Source organism: Dipodomys spectabilis, unplaced genomic scaffold (assembly GCF_019054845.1).
Source record: "Dipodomys spectabilis isolate Male_0828 unplaced genomic scaffold, ASM1905484v1 ptg000092l, whole genome shotgun sequence".
NCBI lineage: Eukaryota > Metazoa > Chordata > Mammalia > Rodentia > Heteromyidae > Dipodomys > Dipodomys spectabilis.
The window spans coordinates 9,857,728-9,873,890 of record NW_024870769.1 but is presented as its reverse complement, the minus strand read 5'-3'; the positions used below and the strand labels follow the sequence as shown (position 1 = coordinate 9,873,890).

General features: G+C 38.4%; 1 protein-coding gene across 1 annotated transcript in view; it reads right to left on the bottom strand.

Moving 5' to 3' along the window:
- Positions 1-16,163, bottom strand: part of Spata48 (spermatogenesis associated 48) — a 47,605-nt gene that overhangs the window by 178 nt on the left and 31,264 nt on the right. Inside the window, exon 8 of the mRNA XM_042685068.1 lies at positions 6,481-6,588. Coding sequence (XP_042541002.1) covers positions 6,481-6,588 — 108 coding nt within the window. The remainder of the gene's footprint in view (positions 1-6,480; positions 6,589-16,163) is intronic.

Sequence of the window (16,163 nt, the reverse complement as noted above, 5' to 3'; positions counted from 1 at the left end):
CTATTCCCCAACTAGTATAAATGGATGAGTGGGGAGACATGTAGGGAGGGGAGAGAGAGAGAGAGAAAGAGAGGGAGGGAGGGAGGGAGGGAAGGAAGGAGGGAGGGAGAAAGAATAGAGGAAAGAATGTGTGTGAGAAAGAGAATAGAAAGGAATGCTAAAAATGACCAACTCCATATGCATTTAGTGTCATTGTAATACACGCATTATATTGATCCTGTTTCAGTTATTGAAATTCTCTGTGCCTAGGGATGTGGTAGAGGCTAAGAAAGGAGGTGAACCTAGAGATAGGAAGTCAATTGATAGAAAGTCTCTGATGGGATGGGCAACTGAGGTGCTAGGGAAACCCAGGAAGTATGTCTACCTGGAGGAAAGACATCCTCATGGAGTCCTGTGTGGTCAGGGAGAGATGGCAAAGAACAAACGGGAAAATGTGGTGCAACGGTGAGGGGTCTAGGGAGAAGTTGGTGGCTGAGAATGGGGGAGCTTGGGACTGGAACTGAAGGCAACCACCAGATGAGGGGGGGATGGAAGCAGAGGGCAAAATCTGTCCCTCTTTCTGCCAAGTTGAAGCTCTCTGCTCAAACAGAATGGGACTTAAGTTTCCTGACCTACACAGTAGGAGGAAATTTGCCATTCAAAAACTGTCATGGGGATTAAAAGAAATAATGTAACCATGAAAATATGAAGCAATATGGGTGATCTTTTACCCCTTGGGTTCTGGAACTCCTTATGTTGCTTGGAGGTGGTACTGCTCGTATTGATATGCACCAAGCTGTCATGAACAAGCCCTGAAGCCTCAGCCTGGTACGTTTCTGTTGTGAATGGGCCATGATTTCACTTGTGTGTTCTCAGTGTGAATTCTGGGCAAGTCATAGTTTCGGAATTAGTGTGGGGAAGAGACCTTACGCAGGTACTCTGCCCCACAGGGCTTTGTTTTATGTTGTGAGTACCATGATGTTGTGTGTAGGTATAATATACATTTATATGAATATCTTGATTTTAAAAATTGGAGTCAGGAGCCCAGTTTCTACAGAGGTTATACTGTGGTGTGAGGGAACTGTAATGGAGAAAAGATCTGGGGAAACATTTGCACCCTTGTTCCCCTACTCAAAAATTTAGACATCCACAATATATCTTCTTCTCTGGCTCATGAACACCCCCATCTCCTCACTTTGCATCTCCTGCACCTGTCTCTTTTTTTTTCTATTTTGTGTCCTAACCCAGTATGATCCCTATGGCACGTTGGGGAGCCTACACCCCTGGTTAAATACTAAGGAACATTGTAGAGGCTACACCCCTGGGTGAACATGTGAGCTTGAGGTCCCTTAACACTGAAAGCCAAAACTCAGCAATCTAAGGACTCAAAGCCACCACTGCAGTCTTTCTTGAAACTGAGATCTATGATGGCAGATGCACTGTCCCTAACCTCTGCATAAAGAAACATCAGTGCAGTTGTCAGTGCTCCTGTCCCCTGTCAGCCCACAATCTTGTAGGCAAGAGTACCTCATGTCTCTGGTACCATCAGAATCCAGATGGGAGAAGAGGTTTGAAAAAGAGGCAAGGAGCCAGAAGCAAGTGTGACTACTTCTTAAGGACATTTAGAAGTGAAAGGGAGGGAGAAAATTGAGGGAGGGGATAGCAAGTTTGACAAGAAATATACTCACTACCCTACTTATGTAACTGTCACCCCTCTATACTTCACTTTGACAATAACATTTAAAAAAGAAGTGAAAGGGAGGAACAGAAGGGCAGTTGAGAGGGGCATGGTAGGGAGAGACAACTGGATGTTTCTATAAACACAGGTCAACTGGGGGTAACTAGATACAGATGCCATGTAAATAGGGAGAAGTCAGAACTGAATAGGATCCATGGCTCAGAGGGAAGGCTGAGTTCTTTTGTTTTGCCTGCCTTGGGGCTCGAACTCTGGGTCGAGACACTGTCTTGAACGCCTTTTTGCTCACAGCTAGTGCCCAACCACTTGAGCCACAGCACCACTTCCACCTTTTTCTGTGATTAATTAGACATAAGAATCTCATAGGCTTTCCTGCCCAGGCAGGCTTCAAACCATGATTCTCATATCTCCGCCTTGTGAGTAGCTAGGATTATAGGCCTGAGACATCTGTGCTCAGCTAGAAGGCTTAGTTTTTTAGTAAATCAAAGTGTGTCATTATGGGAGGAAAGGAAAGGGAGAGAAGGGAGGGCATGGTGGCACAAGAAAGGACTGGAAGCAAATGTCATACTAAAAGATTAGGACAAGGCCACTACAAGGATGGGTCTATGCTCCTAATAGGGGAGGACTGGATTACAGAGGAGCAGAAAGGATGAGTAGAGATGCTTTGAATAACAGAAATGTGCATCCGTCATATCAGGAGGAAGTTAGCTCAGTAAGTTCTTATGAGCCTCAACAGACAAACACCTGAGCTCCACATTTACCAGAACTTTCCAGAAAAATCAGAAGGAACCCTTCCTGGTAGAGAGGCTTAGTTACCCAATAGTCTAATCCCAATGGACAGGCTGAATATAGATGGTATAGTTTTCTTCTTCTTAGGAGAAGGCATCTTCTTCTATGTTAGTCCAGGGTGGTTTTGAACTTAAAACACTTCCTCCCCCTCCTCACTGTACTTTCTCAGGCCAGAGCACCACCTTGCCAGGAGCTATTGTGAAGGTTGGGAGAGGTATAGACTGGGCAGTGTGGATCTAACATGAGCCACCCCTTAGTTGAAGGATACACTCAGGTTGCTGTCCTTGTTCCCAATTTTACCTGCACCCCTAAAATAAGAACCCCAGATAAGCCACTTCTCATGTTTCTATGTCCCTGCTCTCTGGTAAGAGATGGCTTCCATGTATGTATTGTAAGTAATTGTGAGGTTCTCCTCAAGGGTAAGCCATTAGTCTGCATTCTGTGTGTGAACAACCCCACAAAGCTTAAACTATTTTCTGAGGCTGTAGCACTGGGGAGTTATTTTTCCATTTAGAAGTAAAGATTTAGCTGAAAGATAAAAGGACATTCATTGAGTGATTTACACATTGGATGATTGTGGAGATGTGCTAGATGTGTTAAGATATCTGGTTATTTGAGTGATAACACAAACTCTGAATAAAAAGGTAAGGAATTAGAAATGTTGTCTTTGTTAATGAAGATCTTTGAGTTATATCCTTTTAAAATCATGATCTATCCTGCCATAAGGTTCTATCCCAGTCGTTTTTTTTTAATAGAAAGACTAGATGATAGATATAATGACGTATTTATTTTGGACAATTCTTCATTATGTCCTACATACATAGTAAAAGATGTCAATTATCTAAATGCCTACAAGTTCTACTTTTGGAACTGGATTTACAGCATTTCAAAAATGTGTCTTAACATGGATCAGACTACAAAATCAAAAGTAAATAAATGGTACTTTACCAAACGAAATAGCTTGTTATAGAAAAAGAAACAACCATAAATATGAGTAGGAAATATATGGACTGGGAAATATACAAAAAAAGAACTCATATAATGTTGTGGCAGAAGACACATATAACCCAATTTCAAAATAAATAAAAGATTTAAATAGATATTTCTTCAAAGAATACAAAAAAATGGCCAATAGATATATGAAAGATCCTCAGTACCCAAGAGAAATGTGAATCAAATTCACAGCAGAATCTCACACTTATTAGAATAGGTACTATCAAAAAGACAAAAGATAATAGGTATTGAGGTAGTATAGATCAAAGGGAACCATGCCACATTTTTTGGTAAAAATTTTGTACATTGTTATACCCATTGTGGAAAACAGTATGGAGAACCATCAACAGTTAGGTATAAAAGTACATTCAGACACAGTGTATATATTCAAAGAAGATGAAAAATATTTTATTAAGACATCTTATTACCATCTTATTAAAACGCCATATTCAGCACAGTTTTACTCACAATAAATGACTATGTGTAGATGAAATAATAAAAATGTGTTCTCTCTGTGTGTATTAATTCAATATACAAGAATACTATTCTGCTTTAGGAAAGGAGATCCTGATATTGCCTGGATGAATCTGGAGGACCTTATGCAAAGTGAAATAAACTAGACACAGAAATTTTTTTTTTTTGCATAATCTCACTTATATGTGAACTTGCTGTTTTTCTTCAAAATCAAATGCTGGAAATACAGAAATCAAAACAGTAATTATGGAAGTGGCGCTGTAGCTCAAGTGGTAGAGTGATAGCCTTGAGCTGAAGAGCTGAGGGACAGCGCACAGGCCCAAGGTTCAAGCCCCATAACTGACAAAAAAAACAACAACAGTAATTATGAATGGTGGGCCATTGGGGAAACCTGTGGCTAAAATACAGCACTATTTAGGATGAAGCAGTCTAGATATCTAGACATGAGAGCAATAGGTGTTAATGGTGTATTGTCATCAGGTCACATGAATAGTTTTATAGCTGCTGGTACCTTGGATGGTGATGAGGAATGATTAACCATGATGAGATGATGGATTTGTTCATTTGTTTCACTAAAGTGACCACTTGTACTTTCTACATTTCTCCATAACATCATGTTAATTTGGACATACAAAAGAAATTTTATTTTTCCTATAAATATAAATATTGAGAGTGGAAAAGGATGTTTTGAGCATAGACTGAAGGCAAAATATTAATCTAGAAAGCCAGTGACCCATTTTTTTCAGATGTATAATATCAGATGGTTGGAGATTCTACACAACTCTTAAACCAAAAATTCAAGTGACATAGGAAACTCTTTCCATGGGGTCACCTTTCCTCTCCTTCAATCCTTGCCCATATAGAAGGGCATACACAGGGCAGGAAGATATAGAGAACTGCACACAGTGACACAAGGAGGACTAGAGGTGATCTTCCCTGAGCTAGTTGATTACTGCTGCGCCCTGAAGTATACTCAGTATTGCACACTTGCAGCAGCCCAGCCCTCAAGTACCCTGCAGGTCAAGCCTGTCCTTCCATTAATCACCTTGAATTATTTCTGTGATGTCTGCTTAAGTGAACTGAAACCCCCACACAGCTTGTCTGTGCCTCAATTTCTTCATGGGATGCTGGGATGGTGACATGGGTAGTCAATGTCACCACACCCAAGGGGACTGGCTGGAGTCTAGAAAGCATGAGAGCAGCATAGTGGTTATCAGTACCTGATGCTCACTGTCATCCTCATCTAGATACAAAGAATTATTTGTATCTAGTTCAGTCTCTCATTCTACACAAGATCCTGAGCTACCTTCAACAAACTTAGTTCCTGTGAATTATTGTAGCACAGATGATGCTTGTTGACTCAAATCAGAGAATGTAAGAATTATTCAAAGGATAGATTAGTGAATGAGAGATTGAATAGCTGGGTGAACTGGGAACCATAGCCCAAGAACATGGCTCATGGCCACTGTTCTACTCTCAGCCATGAAGGCAAGGGGCTCTACCAGAACATCAGCATCAGCCCTCAGAGAGCCATTAAGACCTTGAGGCACAATCTCTCTATGACAACAATTTGTCTTCATCATAGCATACTTCAATAAACAAAATTATTTCATTTTGTTAGCTATCTGTGTGCTTCTTTAGTATCTATCTCCTACCCTGAGATAGCAGTATCTGAGAGCTAGAGTCTTTTTTGTTCCACCCTGTGCATCCAGTGCCTTGTCTGTGCAAGACCAGAGTTAGTGTTGCATGAATATGTGATAAATGAATAAATCCTTTTCTGAAGCCATGCGATCTAGGAGAAAAAGGCACCATTGTGACAGAAAATTTGCCTCTCCTCTCTCTTCAATGGTTGCCTACCATGTTAGCCTAGTCCTTTACACTTGCCTCTAGTTTCAGGTTTCATTTGCATCTTCAATACTGTGTCATCTTTTTTTTTTTGCAAGGCCAAGACTCTACCAAATGCTTTCACAGTTGAGTTATAATGAGAAATAATGTGCTGCGCCTCACTGGTGTCTTCCAATGAAGTAATCTTCCACTTCTTTTCATTTATTGTTTTCTGTTTTCAGTTTGTAAAACTTAAGAGTTTAAACATACATATGCCTTTCTACATATCATCATCTTTTAAATAAACTTAATGATTACTCACAAAAGTTTGTCCAATGTGATATTTTGTAGAACCCTCTGGTGATATAGGACAAATGATGTGCAAAACTGTGAGTCCAAGAGACCAAGATCCTGACGCCTGACAGGCTTCAGATGTTTATGATACCTGATTACCAATGCCACATGAACATTAACCTATATTTATTTTTCAGTGTTAACTTTGAGCAAGATTGACAAGAAAAACATGTAGAAAGTCTACTAATGTTCCCCTGTGCAGGAAAATTAACTCATCTCTTTTTTTTTTTTTTTTTTTTTGGACGTCATGTCCCATTCTTCTTGAGCAATGTCAATTTGCTTTTAGAATTTAGGCAATTGTTTTATAATGGAACCACCATAATTAGGATGTCTACCTCTAACATATGTGAGCAAATAGGATTCATCCTTACCGGTTCACTTCTGAGTCCTGCGATGGTGTTGTTGGTGGAAGAGAAGTATTTGCTGGGTGGGTGGCAGTGAAATGAACCTTGCCTGTGTATCCTGGGATATTTGTAGCACTAAAGAGTTAATAGGAGAATGAAGGGAAATTGAAATCATTAATTGTGAAATAGTCACTAGAACCCAAATGTTAAAAACGTAAAGGAGGATGCAGTCTAATTTTTTCTTCTAGGATTTAACAGGAAAACACAGATGCATAGGGCATGCTGACACACTTTACTATAAGGTTCAAAAAAGGTTTTTTTCAAGCGCATATTGGGCTATTATCTTAAATTTCCATGTCTTTTACATCCATGACTCACTGTTGAGCTCAGTTTCATAAGGAAGATATTTGATCTTGATAAAACAATGAAATGATACCCCACACATAACTCTGACAATCACTTCAGCATTAATACACACACTAGCATTCACAGTTGTGTTAGGTTTTAGCAAATGTCATCCTTCTTCCTGTGAATATCCTATATTCTTGTTTGAGATGGTTTTCTAATATTTCACTTTTTTTGTAACTGAAGTTTGAAATCAGGGTCTTGTGATTGCTAAGCAGGTGTTCTAACAGGAGTCAGATGTTGAAAAAGGAAGGAAGATAGCTGGATCCCTAAATGCCCAGGCAAAGAGCCCATTGCCAAAGCTGAGATAGGCCAGATAACTGCAGAGGGCCTGGCCTTCACTTGGAGAAAAAAAGAAAGTCCCATTAAAAATAACATAATTAACATTAGGCTCATTATGGAACATAGTCTCAGATTAATTAGACCCCACTGCAGCATTCCGTTGTACTTTGGCCCTCCTTCCTGAGAGGCATTGAATACCTCCAATCTAAATGGGAGCACACAATGGAGTGCCCAAGAGAAAGACAGAGAGAGAGGGAGAGGGAGAGAGAGAGAGAGAGAGAGAGAGAGAGAGAGAGAGAGAGAGAGAGAGAGAGAGAGAGAGAGAGATCCAATTTAGAGATATGGAGGGAAAAAAATCTCATTCAAGTTACCAAGTGGGAATCTGAGCAACCTCCCAGCTGGGCACAGCTCAAAAAACTGTAGAACTATTCTCTCACAGTGGTGAAAGCCATAGGACTTCCCCCAATTCAGACCAGATCATTAATGGACCAAGAGCCCAGGACCTGATGTCCAACAGGTTATAAACAACCTCATCCAGTTTTCTCCCCAGATAATCTGACTTTTGGTTGCTAAAGGAAAATAAGAGGCCAATCACACCTGCCTGGAAACTCATCTGTGAATTATCAAAAGAAAGAAAAAACTGCCAGCACCAAAAAATTTGAACTATAGTACTCACAAATAAATAGCACTCATGAAAGACTGGAACCTAGCCTTATTTTTTAGTAAAAATAATTTTAAAATTTGGGTTTACATGAGGAGAGTTAATGATATTCTTTTTTATTTTCCTCTGTTTTAATTATTTCAGTTTTCTGGTGATTGGTCTAAATATTCACATTATAATATTTTGGATTTTATATAGTCTTTTCCTTCTTTTATACTTCTTATATACAGCTTCTAATTTAACCTTTTGATCTAATTACTTGACCTCTGAGTTTGATTCTGATTTTCTTATGTTTATTCATCTTCTTCTTTTGATCTTTAATATAGTTTCTCCCCACTAGACTCAGATTGGACTTTTGGTCCATCTGTTACAACCTCTTAAGTACAGGGATTACACATATGAGATACAGTTCCCACCTGGCACTACCTCTGAGCCTGGGCCTGGGCACTATGAGGTTTGGTTCTTAAGTCTAGTGCTCTACCACTTGAGGCACAGCTCCACTTACAGCTTTTTTGATAGTAAATTAAAGAGTCTCATGGACTTTCTTTCTTTCCTAGGCTAGCTTCAACCATGATCCTTAGATCTCAGCCTCCTCAGTAGCCACTGGCACCAGGAGACAATTACTCTTCATTAGTGACTATGTGTTTTCATAATGGGTTTATTAACCACGATTGCTTCTACATTTATTCTTCTGTCTAAGTTAGCAGGAGGCCAGACCCAGTGATCTGAAGACAGTGAAAGAGTGTTTGACTACAGACTCAAAATCCAAATCCAATGGCAAGAAGCTATAACTCAATTCAATCACTACCCATTCCTGCCTAAACATTGCAATACTTCAAATGAACAAAAGATTTGGGCATCCCGTGCAGATCTAAACACAGAAACATAATAAATATTTTATTTAAAGCAAGGAATTACCTCTCCCAAAACACCATACCAAAGGACACTAATTGTAGTTAAATGGCTGAAGTCAAGAAATTTTGAGGAATGATTGCAAGAATAACTAACAAAATTAAACATGTAAAAACTCCTGAATTCAAAGGTAATACAAATAACAAGTTCAGATAGAATTCAAATAAGCAGCTGAATAAAATAAGAAAGATAAACTCAGGGTATGAAAGATAAAATTAATATGTAGACATTGTGAGAAAATTAAGTTGAAATCCTAAAAATGAAAATGTCAAAAAGTTGAATAAATTCAGTTGAAAGCTTTTTTGGTATACTGGGTCAAATTGAAGACAGAATATCAGGTCTTGAAGATAAAGTGTATTGGAACATTAAGATAATGGGAGAAAACATGGAATATAAACAAAATATGTGACACCTCTAGGAAACCATTAAAAACCAACAAATAGTGGCCATGCTAGAAAGACAAGTGCCACAATTTAAAAGACTAGAAAACATCCTTAAGAAAACAAGAATTTCCCAAATCTTGAGAACAGGACAGTCGTGTAGGTATAGGAAGCTATTAGGAAACTCAACAGATAGGACCAAAAGAGAAACTCCCCAAGGCATATGATACTTAAAACATTAAATATATAAACAAGAAAGAGTATTTAAAAGTGCAAAAGAGATGCTCCCAGCAACACACAAAGTATTGCTTACTTGCAATAACATCAGATTTCTCAACAGAGACTCAAATCAAGGAGGGCATGGAATCATGTATTTCAAGTCCTGATAGAAATAAATGCCAACCTAGATGATTGTATCTTGTAGAGATAGCTTTCAAATTTAATAAGTAAATCTCTAGATGTAAAATAAAAGCCGAATTCCTTCATGACCATGAAACAAGCATTGAAGAAAATACTTAAAAGTGTCCTAGACACAGAAAATGGAAGACAAACACAATGATGAAAATATGGGAAAGAATAAAATCTCACTAGATAGAAAAGCAGATAAGTCAATGAGGCCTCTAGTGGATCCAAACACTATGAAAACAGCAAAGTGGCAAGACTTAACTACATACCTTTCAACAATAACTCTAAATGTTAATGGTCTTCATTCTCCACTCAGAAGATATAGGCTAGTAGGTTGGATTAAAAAAGCAAGTTTCAACAATTTCTTTAAAACAAAAAAATGCATCTTCCTGGGAAGGAAAACATGGCTTAATGTTAAAGGATGGTAAAAGATTCCAATCAAATGGAGCCCAGCAGCAAGCAAGAATAGCTATACTCATATCTGTCAGTGTAAAGAAGCAGAGAAGAAGTAGCACAGGCAGAAAAGATAAGTTCATATTGACAAAGAGGCCAATCAATCAAGAAGTGTTAGTGATTGAAAATATATGCCATAAGCACCATAAAACATATGACACACAAATAGGCATACTCAGTTTCATAAAATAATACTACTCTAAATGAAAGCACAGATCCAAACACAATTGTGTGTGAGTTCAAGACTCCACTCACACTAACAGATAGGCCATCCATATAAACTGTCAAGAAAGTCACTTCAGAACTGAATGATACTATAGGTCAAACAGACTTCACAGACACCACAGAACATTTCATGAACTGGAAAATTTACATTCTTTTCAGCAACCTATAGAACTTTCTTCAAGATGGTTCAAATTTTAGGACACAAAGAAAGTCTTAACAGATAAAACCAAATTGGAAGAATGCTCTGTATTTTAACAGACCACAGTGGAAAGATAAGGAATCAACAGCAAATAACACTACAGAAAATATTTAAATACATGAAACCTAAAGAATATATTGTTTAAGGACAGCTGATGCACAAAGGAAGAAGGAAGGGCAGATTTGAAAAGTCCTAGAATCAGGAGTAGAGCTGTGGCTCAAGTCATAGAGCACTAACCTTAAGCAAAAGAATATCTGGGACAGCTCCCAGGTCCTGAGTTCAAGCCCCATGACAACAAAACATAAAAGTCCTAGAAGCAAATGAAAATGAAAACAAAACTTACAAGTACCTTTGAAACACAGCAAAGGCAGTGCTAAGAGAAAGTTTTTTCTATGAGCACTTACATAAATCAGTGAAATCTGAAATTAATAAATAATCTAATGATGTACTCAAACTCCCAGAAAAAGAATGCTCTAAACAATTAGCATAAAGTAGGAAATAATAAATATTATGACAGAAATTAATGAGGATTAAAAATGGATGATGAAATAAAAATTGGTTCTCTGAAAATATTAGATCAACAAACCCTAAATCATATCAACCAAAATAAAGAACACTGAAATTAATAAAAACATGTGATTGAAAACTGGATATTACAAGAAATACATGGCAAGTATGGATCCAAAAGAACCTTTCTATCCTATTGTTAGAAGTGTATCTTATTGCAGCCATTGTGGAAACCGGTATGGAGGCGCCTAAAACCTAAACATAGAACTATTTTATGACTTGCTGTTCTATTCTTGGGCATATATCTGGAGTATAATTCGACACAGAATAATGATACCTACCTACCTACTGCAGTTAGTACTACAGGACAGCCAACCTAAGAAATCGACCAAAGGGTCCAGATGCCCAACAACCAATGAATGGATTGATAGCTAATGGATAGATAGATAATAGACAGAAATAGATGATAGAAAGTTAATAGATATATAGATACACATATACATAGATGATACATAGATAGATACAAAGATATATAGATACATCCATACACAGATGATAGCTAGCCATGAAAAAGAAGTTATGCCATCTTCCAAGAAAATTGATAGAACTGCATATCATAAGCCAAGCTACAAAGGCATTTTTACTCATGTATGAAGTCTAGGCATGAGACAATGATAATGATAATAAAAATAATAATAATATCAGTAGGAACTAATAAGATATAATGAGACATGAATAATATATTAACATTTATATCAATATATTGATTATATGAATAATATATGTCATGTTTATTTCATATAGAATTTGTATCATATATAAGTACATATATATGTGTATATAAAGCATATATACACATATATATAGATGCTGTTTTAAAAGGAGGAAATAAGTAGGACTGAAATAAAGTATAATAATAGAGTGGATCAAATGATATCCCATATCTTTATGGAAATATCATAGAAAAACCTCTTCGTACAATTAATTTACACCAATAAAATAGGAAAAGAGGCAAAAAAAAAAAACAGCACATGAGTTCCAAACCATTTTGTTTAGTGTAATTCCTCTGCTGTTTTGCTTCCCCATCCCCTCCTACCAGAAGCAGAATGAGAAACTGGAAGAGACAAGACCACAGGGAAAAGTTCTGCAGCGTGCAAAGGAAAATTCTCTCTAGGAAAAGCAATCAGGCTTCCAAATATATGATTTAAATTGAAAGTTTAGGAATATATGAAAAGCAATTAGTGTGTCTGCCATATTGCACTTGAAATAGTTTGTGCACAGATTGCCTCCCTGAGCTGAGAAGGGCAGAATAACAGTTAACTTTGCTTGAGACTCAGTTCTGGACACTGCTTAGGGCATGGGGCGGGGAGGGGTGGGAGAGTTAATTGCTAGTTCTGAGGCATGGAACACTCTGAAGGACTCAAGACCAGAACTACAGCTGAAAAAATGGCTCAACTTGCTGCGCTATTGCACAAGGAAAGACAGGAAAGCCACCATCACAAACAGGCCTGGAGTTTGCAACTTCTACTGTACTCAGTGGTTCATGCTTCATTTCCTGAGGTCTTTTTTTTGTTTTTAAAGAGTATGTCATCCCTATGGTAGATTCTGATTTCAAAACTGACACACAGATCAAATCCAAGAGGACAGGAAACTTCTTCTGACAGTGGAGGAAGAGTTCCTCCATGGATATTTCCATTATATGGTTATACTGATGTTCTTCACAGACAGCCAACAAGTCAAAACAAATCCTTCTCCAGGAACCACTTTCCTATAGAATAACTTCCCCAAATGGAGATTAAGTTGATTGCTTCTGCTTGTTGTGGTCTACACCTTAAAAACTGGTAGAAGCTTTTGGAAGTAGGGCCTACTGGTAGCAATTTAGGCCATTGCAGGGGGGAAGCATGCACCTGAAGTGCCTGTTTGTCTCTCTGGTTTCTGGAAGCCATGGCATATACTAGTGTCATACTCTACATACACTCACCATGATGTGCCATGCCAGCACAAGCCAAACTTATGGAGCCAAGCAACTGTAGATTGAATTGTCTAAAGCTGTAAGCCAATCTCTGAAATGTTTCCTATGTATAACTTATCTCGAATATTTGTCATAGCAACTGAGACTCAGCACACATACACAGAGACACTGGTTGCACAACTAGGAAGAGATGTAGCGTGTGTCAGTCTTACAGTCAGTTCAGAAGAGTCAGCTCGGTACCAGGACACAAGGAAAGCTTTTCAGGGAGACAATCAGTCTCTGGTACTCAAGACCCACAGCTGGCCCAGGAATGCTTTGTATACTGCCTCCATTGGGGAGCTCTGTGGCAGAATATTCCGAGGCTTTTGCCCTTTGAGGAGTTCAAACTCTCCCACCTTAGTGAAAAACGTCAAATATGAGATGCTTGCACTAGGATGCAGCTCCATGTACACATTTTCAAACATAGAGTTTGTACATAATAAGGACCAGTTACATGCTTTTGGGGAAGTGAACATACATGCACACACCATGCCCTAGGTTTGAATCTTAGCATTGCAACAAAAGGAAGGATAATCAATGCTGCCACTTTGTTTCTTTTTATTTATCTAATTTTATTTCTACCCCCCAAAAAGCTGACCAACACATTCTTTAATGTAACATGGAGACAGACAAAAGAGACCAATTGGAGAAATAAGTATGTAGTTCAAGGATGAGGATGACAATGTGGACCTTAGTAATCTCAGATCTGGATTTCTCTTGGCATTTTGCCAGGACATCAAGTAATGAACATACTTGTGTTTCAGTGAATGCTAAGTGGAAAAAGCATCTCAACCCATATACAATTTCTAGGTGTTCTTTACACATCAATTATGTGTTAGTATCAGAATTTCAGGGGAAAATATGTATCAAGAAGTGAATTATACTTACAAATCTGGTACTTCTCTTGTAATTGTATAATTTTGATTACTGGTGATAGTTTATTGGCTTTAGCAATAATTCATTGACCAGACAAAGTGAAGGTAAGTTACATCAAGGACAACACCAGAACAAATAATACAAAGGAATGAACTTTAGTACAGGAAGATAAGATCTGGGACTTAATTAATTAATTGCAACACAGAGAAGACAAGTTAACTAACAACTTAGGGGCCCTCTGAGGATTAGAGAATTAAATGAATGTGTAAGCAACTAGCACATTATTAGTAGTTAATAAATACTCAACTAACTTTAGCTGAAATACAAGGTGTTAAAGAAAAAAATCAAGAACTTGTATATTTATCAAGTAAAAGAAGTTTATTAAAGCTTATCAAATAAATACAGTTGCAAAAATGTAAAGACAAGAGTTTTGCAAATGCACTGCACACACTGAAAATTCATGGGAGTTTTTAAAGACTATCAATGCCTGATTCTCACCTTTGATATTCTAATTATATCAGTAATGCTGTGACTAGAAATCCAGATGTTCAATAGTGGTGTTAGAGTAGGTGGTGGGAAAGTTCAGGAGCCTGTTTTAGATCACAGTTGTAGGCCTTGCTGTAGGGACCTGGGTAAATGATTGACAGTTGCCAAATTCTGGAGAATGCCCTTTAGGATTACTTGGAATCTTCTTGAAGAAGAGTAGCTGTGAAAGCCAGGTGCTAGTGGCTCATGCCTATAATTCTAGCTACTCGGGAGGCTGAGATCTGAGGATCATGGTTTGAAGCCAACCAGGACAAAAAGATCCTGTGAGATTTTTATCTCAAATTAACCACTCAAAAACCAGAAATGGAGCTGTGGCAAAAAATGGTAGAGCACTAGCCTTGAGCAAAATAGCTCAGGTACAGTGCCCAGGCCCTGAGTTCAAGCCCCACAACCAACAAAAGAGGAGGAGGAGGGGGAGGAGGGGGAGGAGGAGAAAGGAGGAGGAGGGGGAGGAGGAGAGAGGAGGAGGAGGAAGAGGAGGAGAAGAAGAAGAAGTAGCTGTCCTGTGAGTTTGAGCGGTGAACAAACACAGAGGCAAAATGACTGATCTGTGTGTTTCCCCCAAACGTTCATTGAAGCTTGCATGCATGTTATAAAGGAAATCCCCTCCATCTGTGTGGCAGGTTTTTTCCACTGCCTCTAAACACCTGCAAAATTAAAGTTTCTCCAAAGACAGAGCCTTCTAGTGGATCAGCTCAGAATTAGGGGGGTGGGGGGGAAAAGGGAAGGGAGGGAAGGAGGGAAGGAGAGGGAAAAGGAAAGAGGGAGTGGGAGAGATATGAAGAGACAGGCATAGACAGAGGGAGATACATATGCAGGACTCTGTGGAAAACCTCATATAGTGCCAGAGGGCTAATACCTGTAATCATAGCTACTCAGGAGACTGAGACCTAGAGAATTGCAACTAGAAGCCATCCAGGGCAGAAAAGTCCACAAGACTCTAACTCCATAATAACCAGCAAAAAAGCTAGGTTAAATGGGTGGCTCAAGGGGTAGAGCACCAGCCTTGAACAAGCAAGCTGAGACCCTGAATTCAAACCTCAGTATCAACAAAAAGAAGAAGAAAATAGGAAACCTTGCAAATTAGACTTTATTGATACCACAGGCTACATTATAGGCATACTGCTATATAATATGACATCATATCTAATAATAACATATAATGAAATAGTAAACTGATTAGTTGCTTAGTTTGGAGAATGAATTTAGTTGCATAATAAACTGCCAACTCTATGAAAATGAAAGTTCTCACCCACACTGCTTCAAAGTTTATTCCACTTAACCCTTGCCTGTAGGGGTACCACAAAGGGGAAATTTTGCCATCCTAAGGGTAACATATTGACTTTATATAAGGAGGAAATTATAATCTGGGGACACATAGATGGCTGCTAGCAGGTGATATTATTCAGTTGGAGGAACCCAACCTCTAAAAGATGCTAAAATACAAGGGATAAAAAGAACGTCCAGAGGGATGGTATGTTAAAGAACCCAACACCCATTCTAAGACAAGGGAGCAAGTCATGTAAAAAGGCAACATCCAGCCAGGTGTTGGTGCTCACACGTGTAATTCTAGCTGAGAGGAGGCTAAGATTTTAGGGTTGTAGTTCAAAGTCATCCCAAGCAAGAAAGTCTGTCAGAATCATTTCCAGGTAACTTACCAAAAAGGTCAGAAGTGAAGATGTGGCTCAAGTGATAGAGCATCAGTCTTGAGCAAAAACGCTAAAGGACAGTGCCCAATCCCTGAGTTCAAGCCCTAGTACCAGCACAAATAAATAACAACAATATAAGTAAAGTAAAATAAATAAAAATAAAAGAAGGTAAAATAAAATATATTTTTTGTTTGCACTC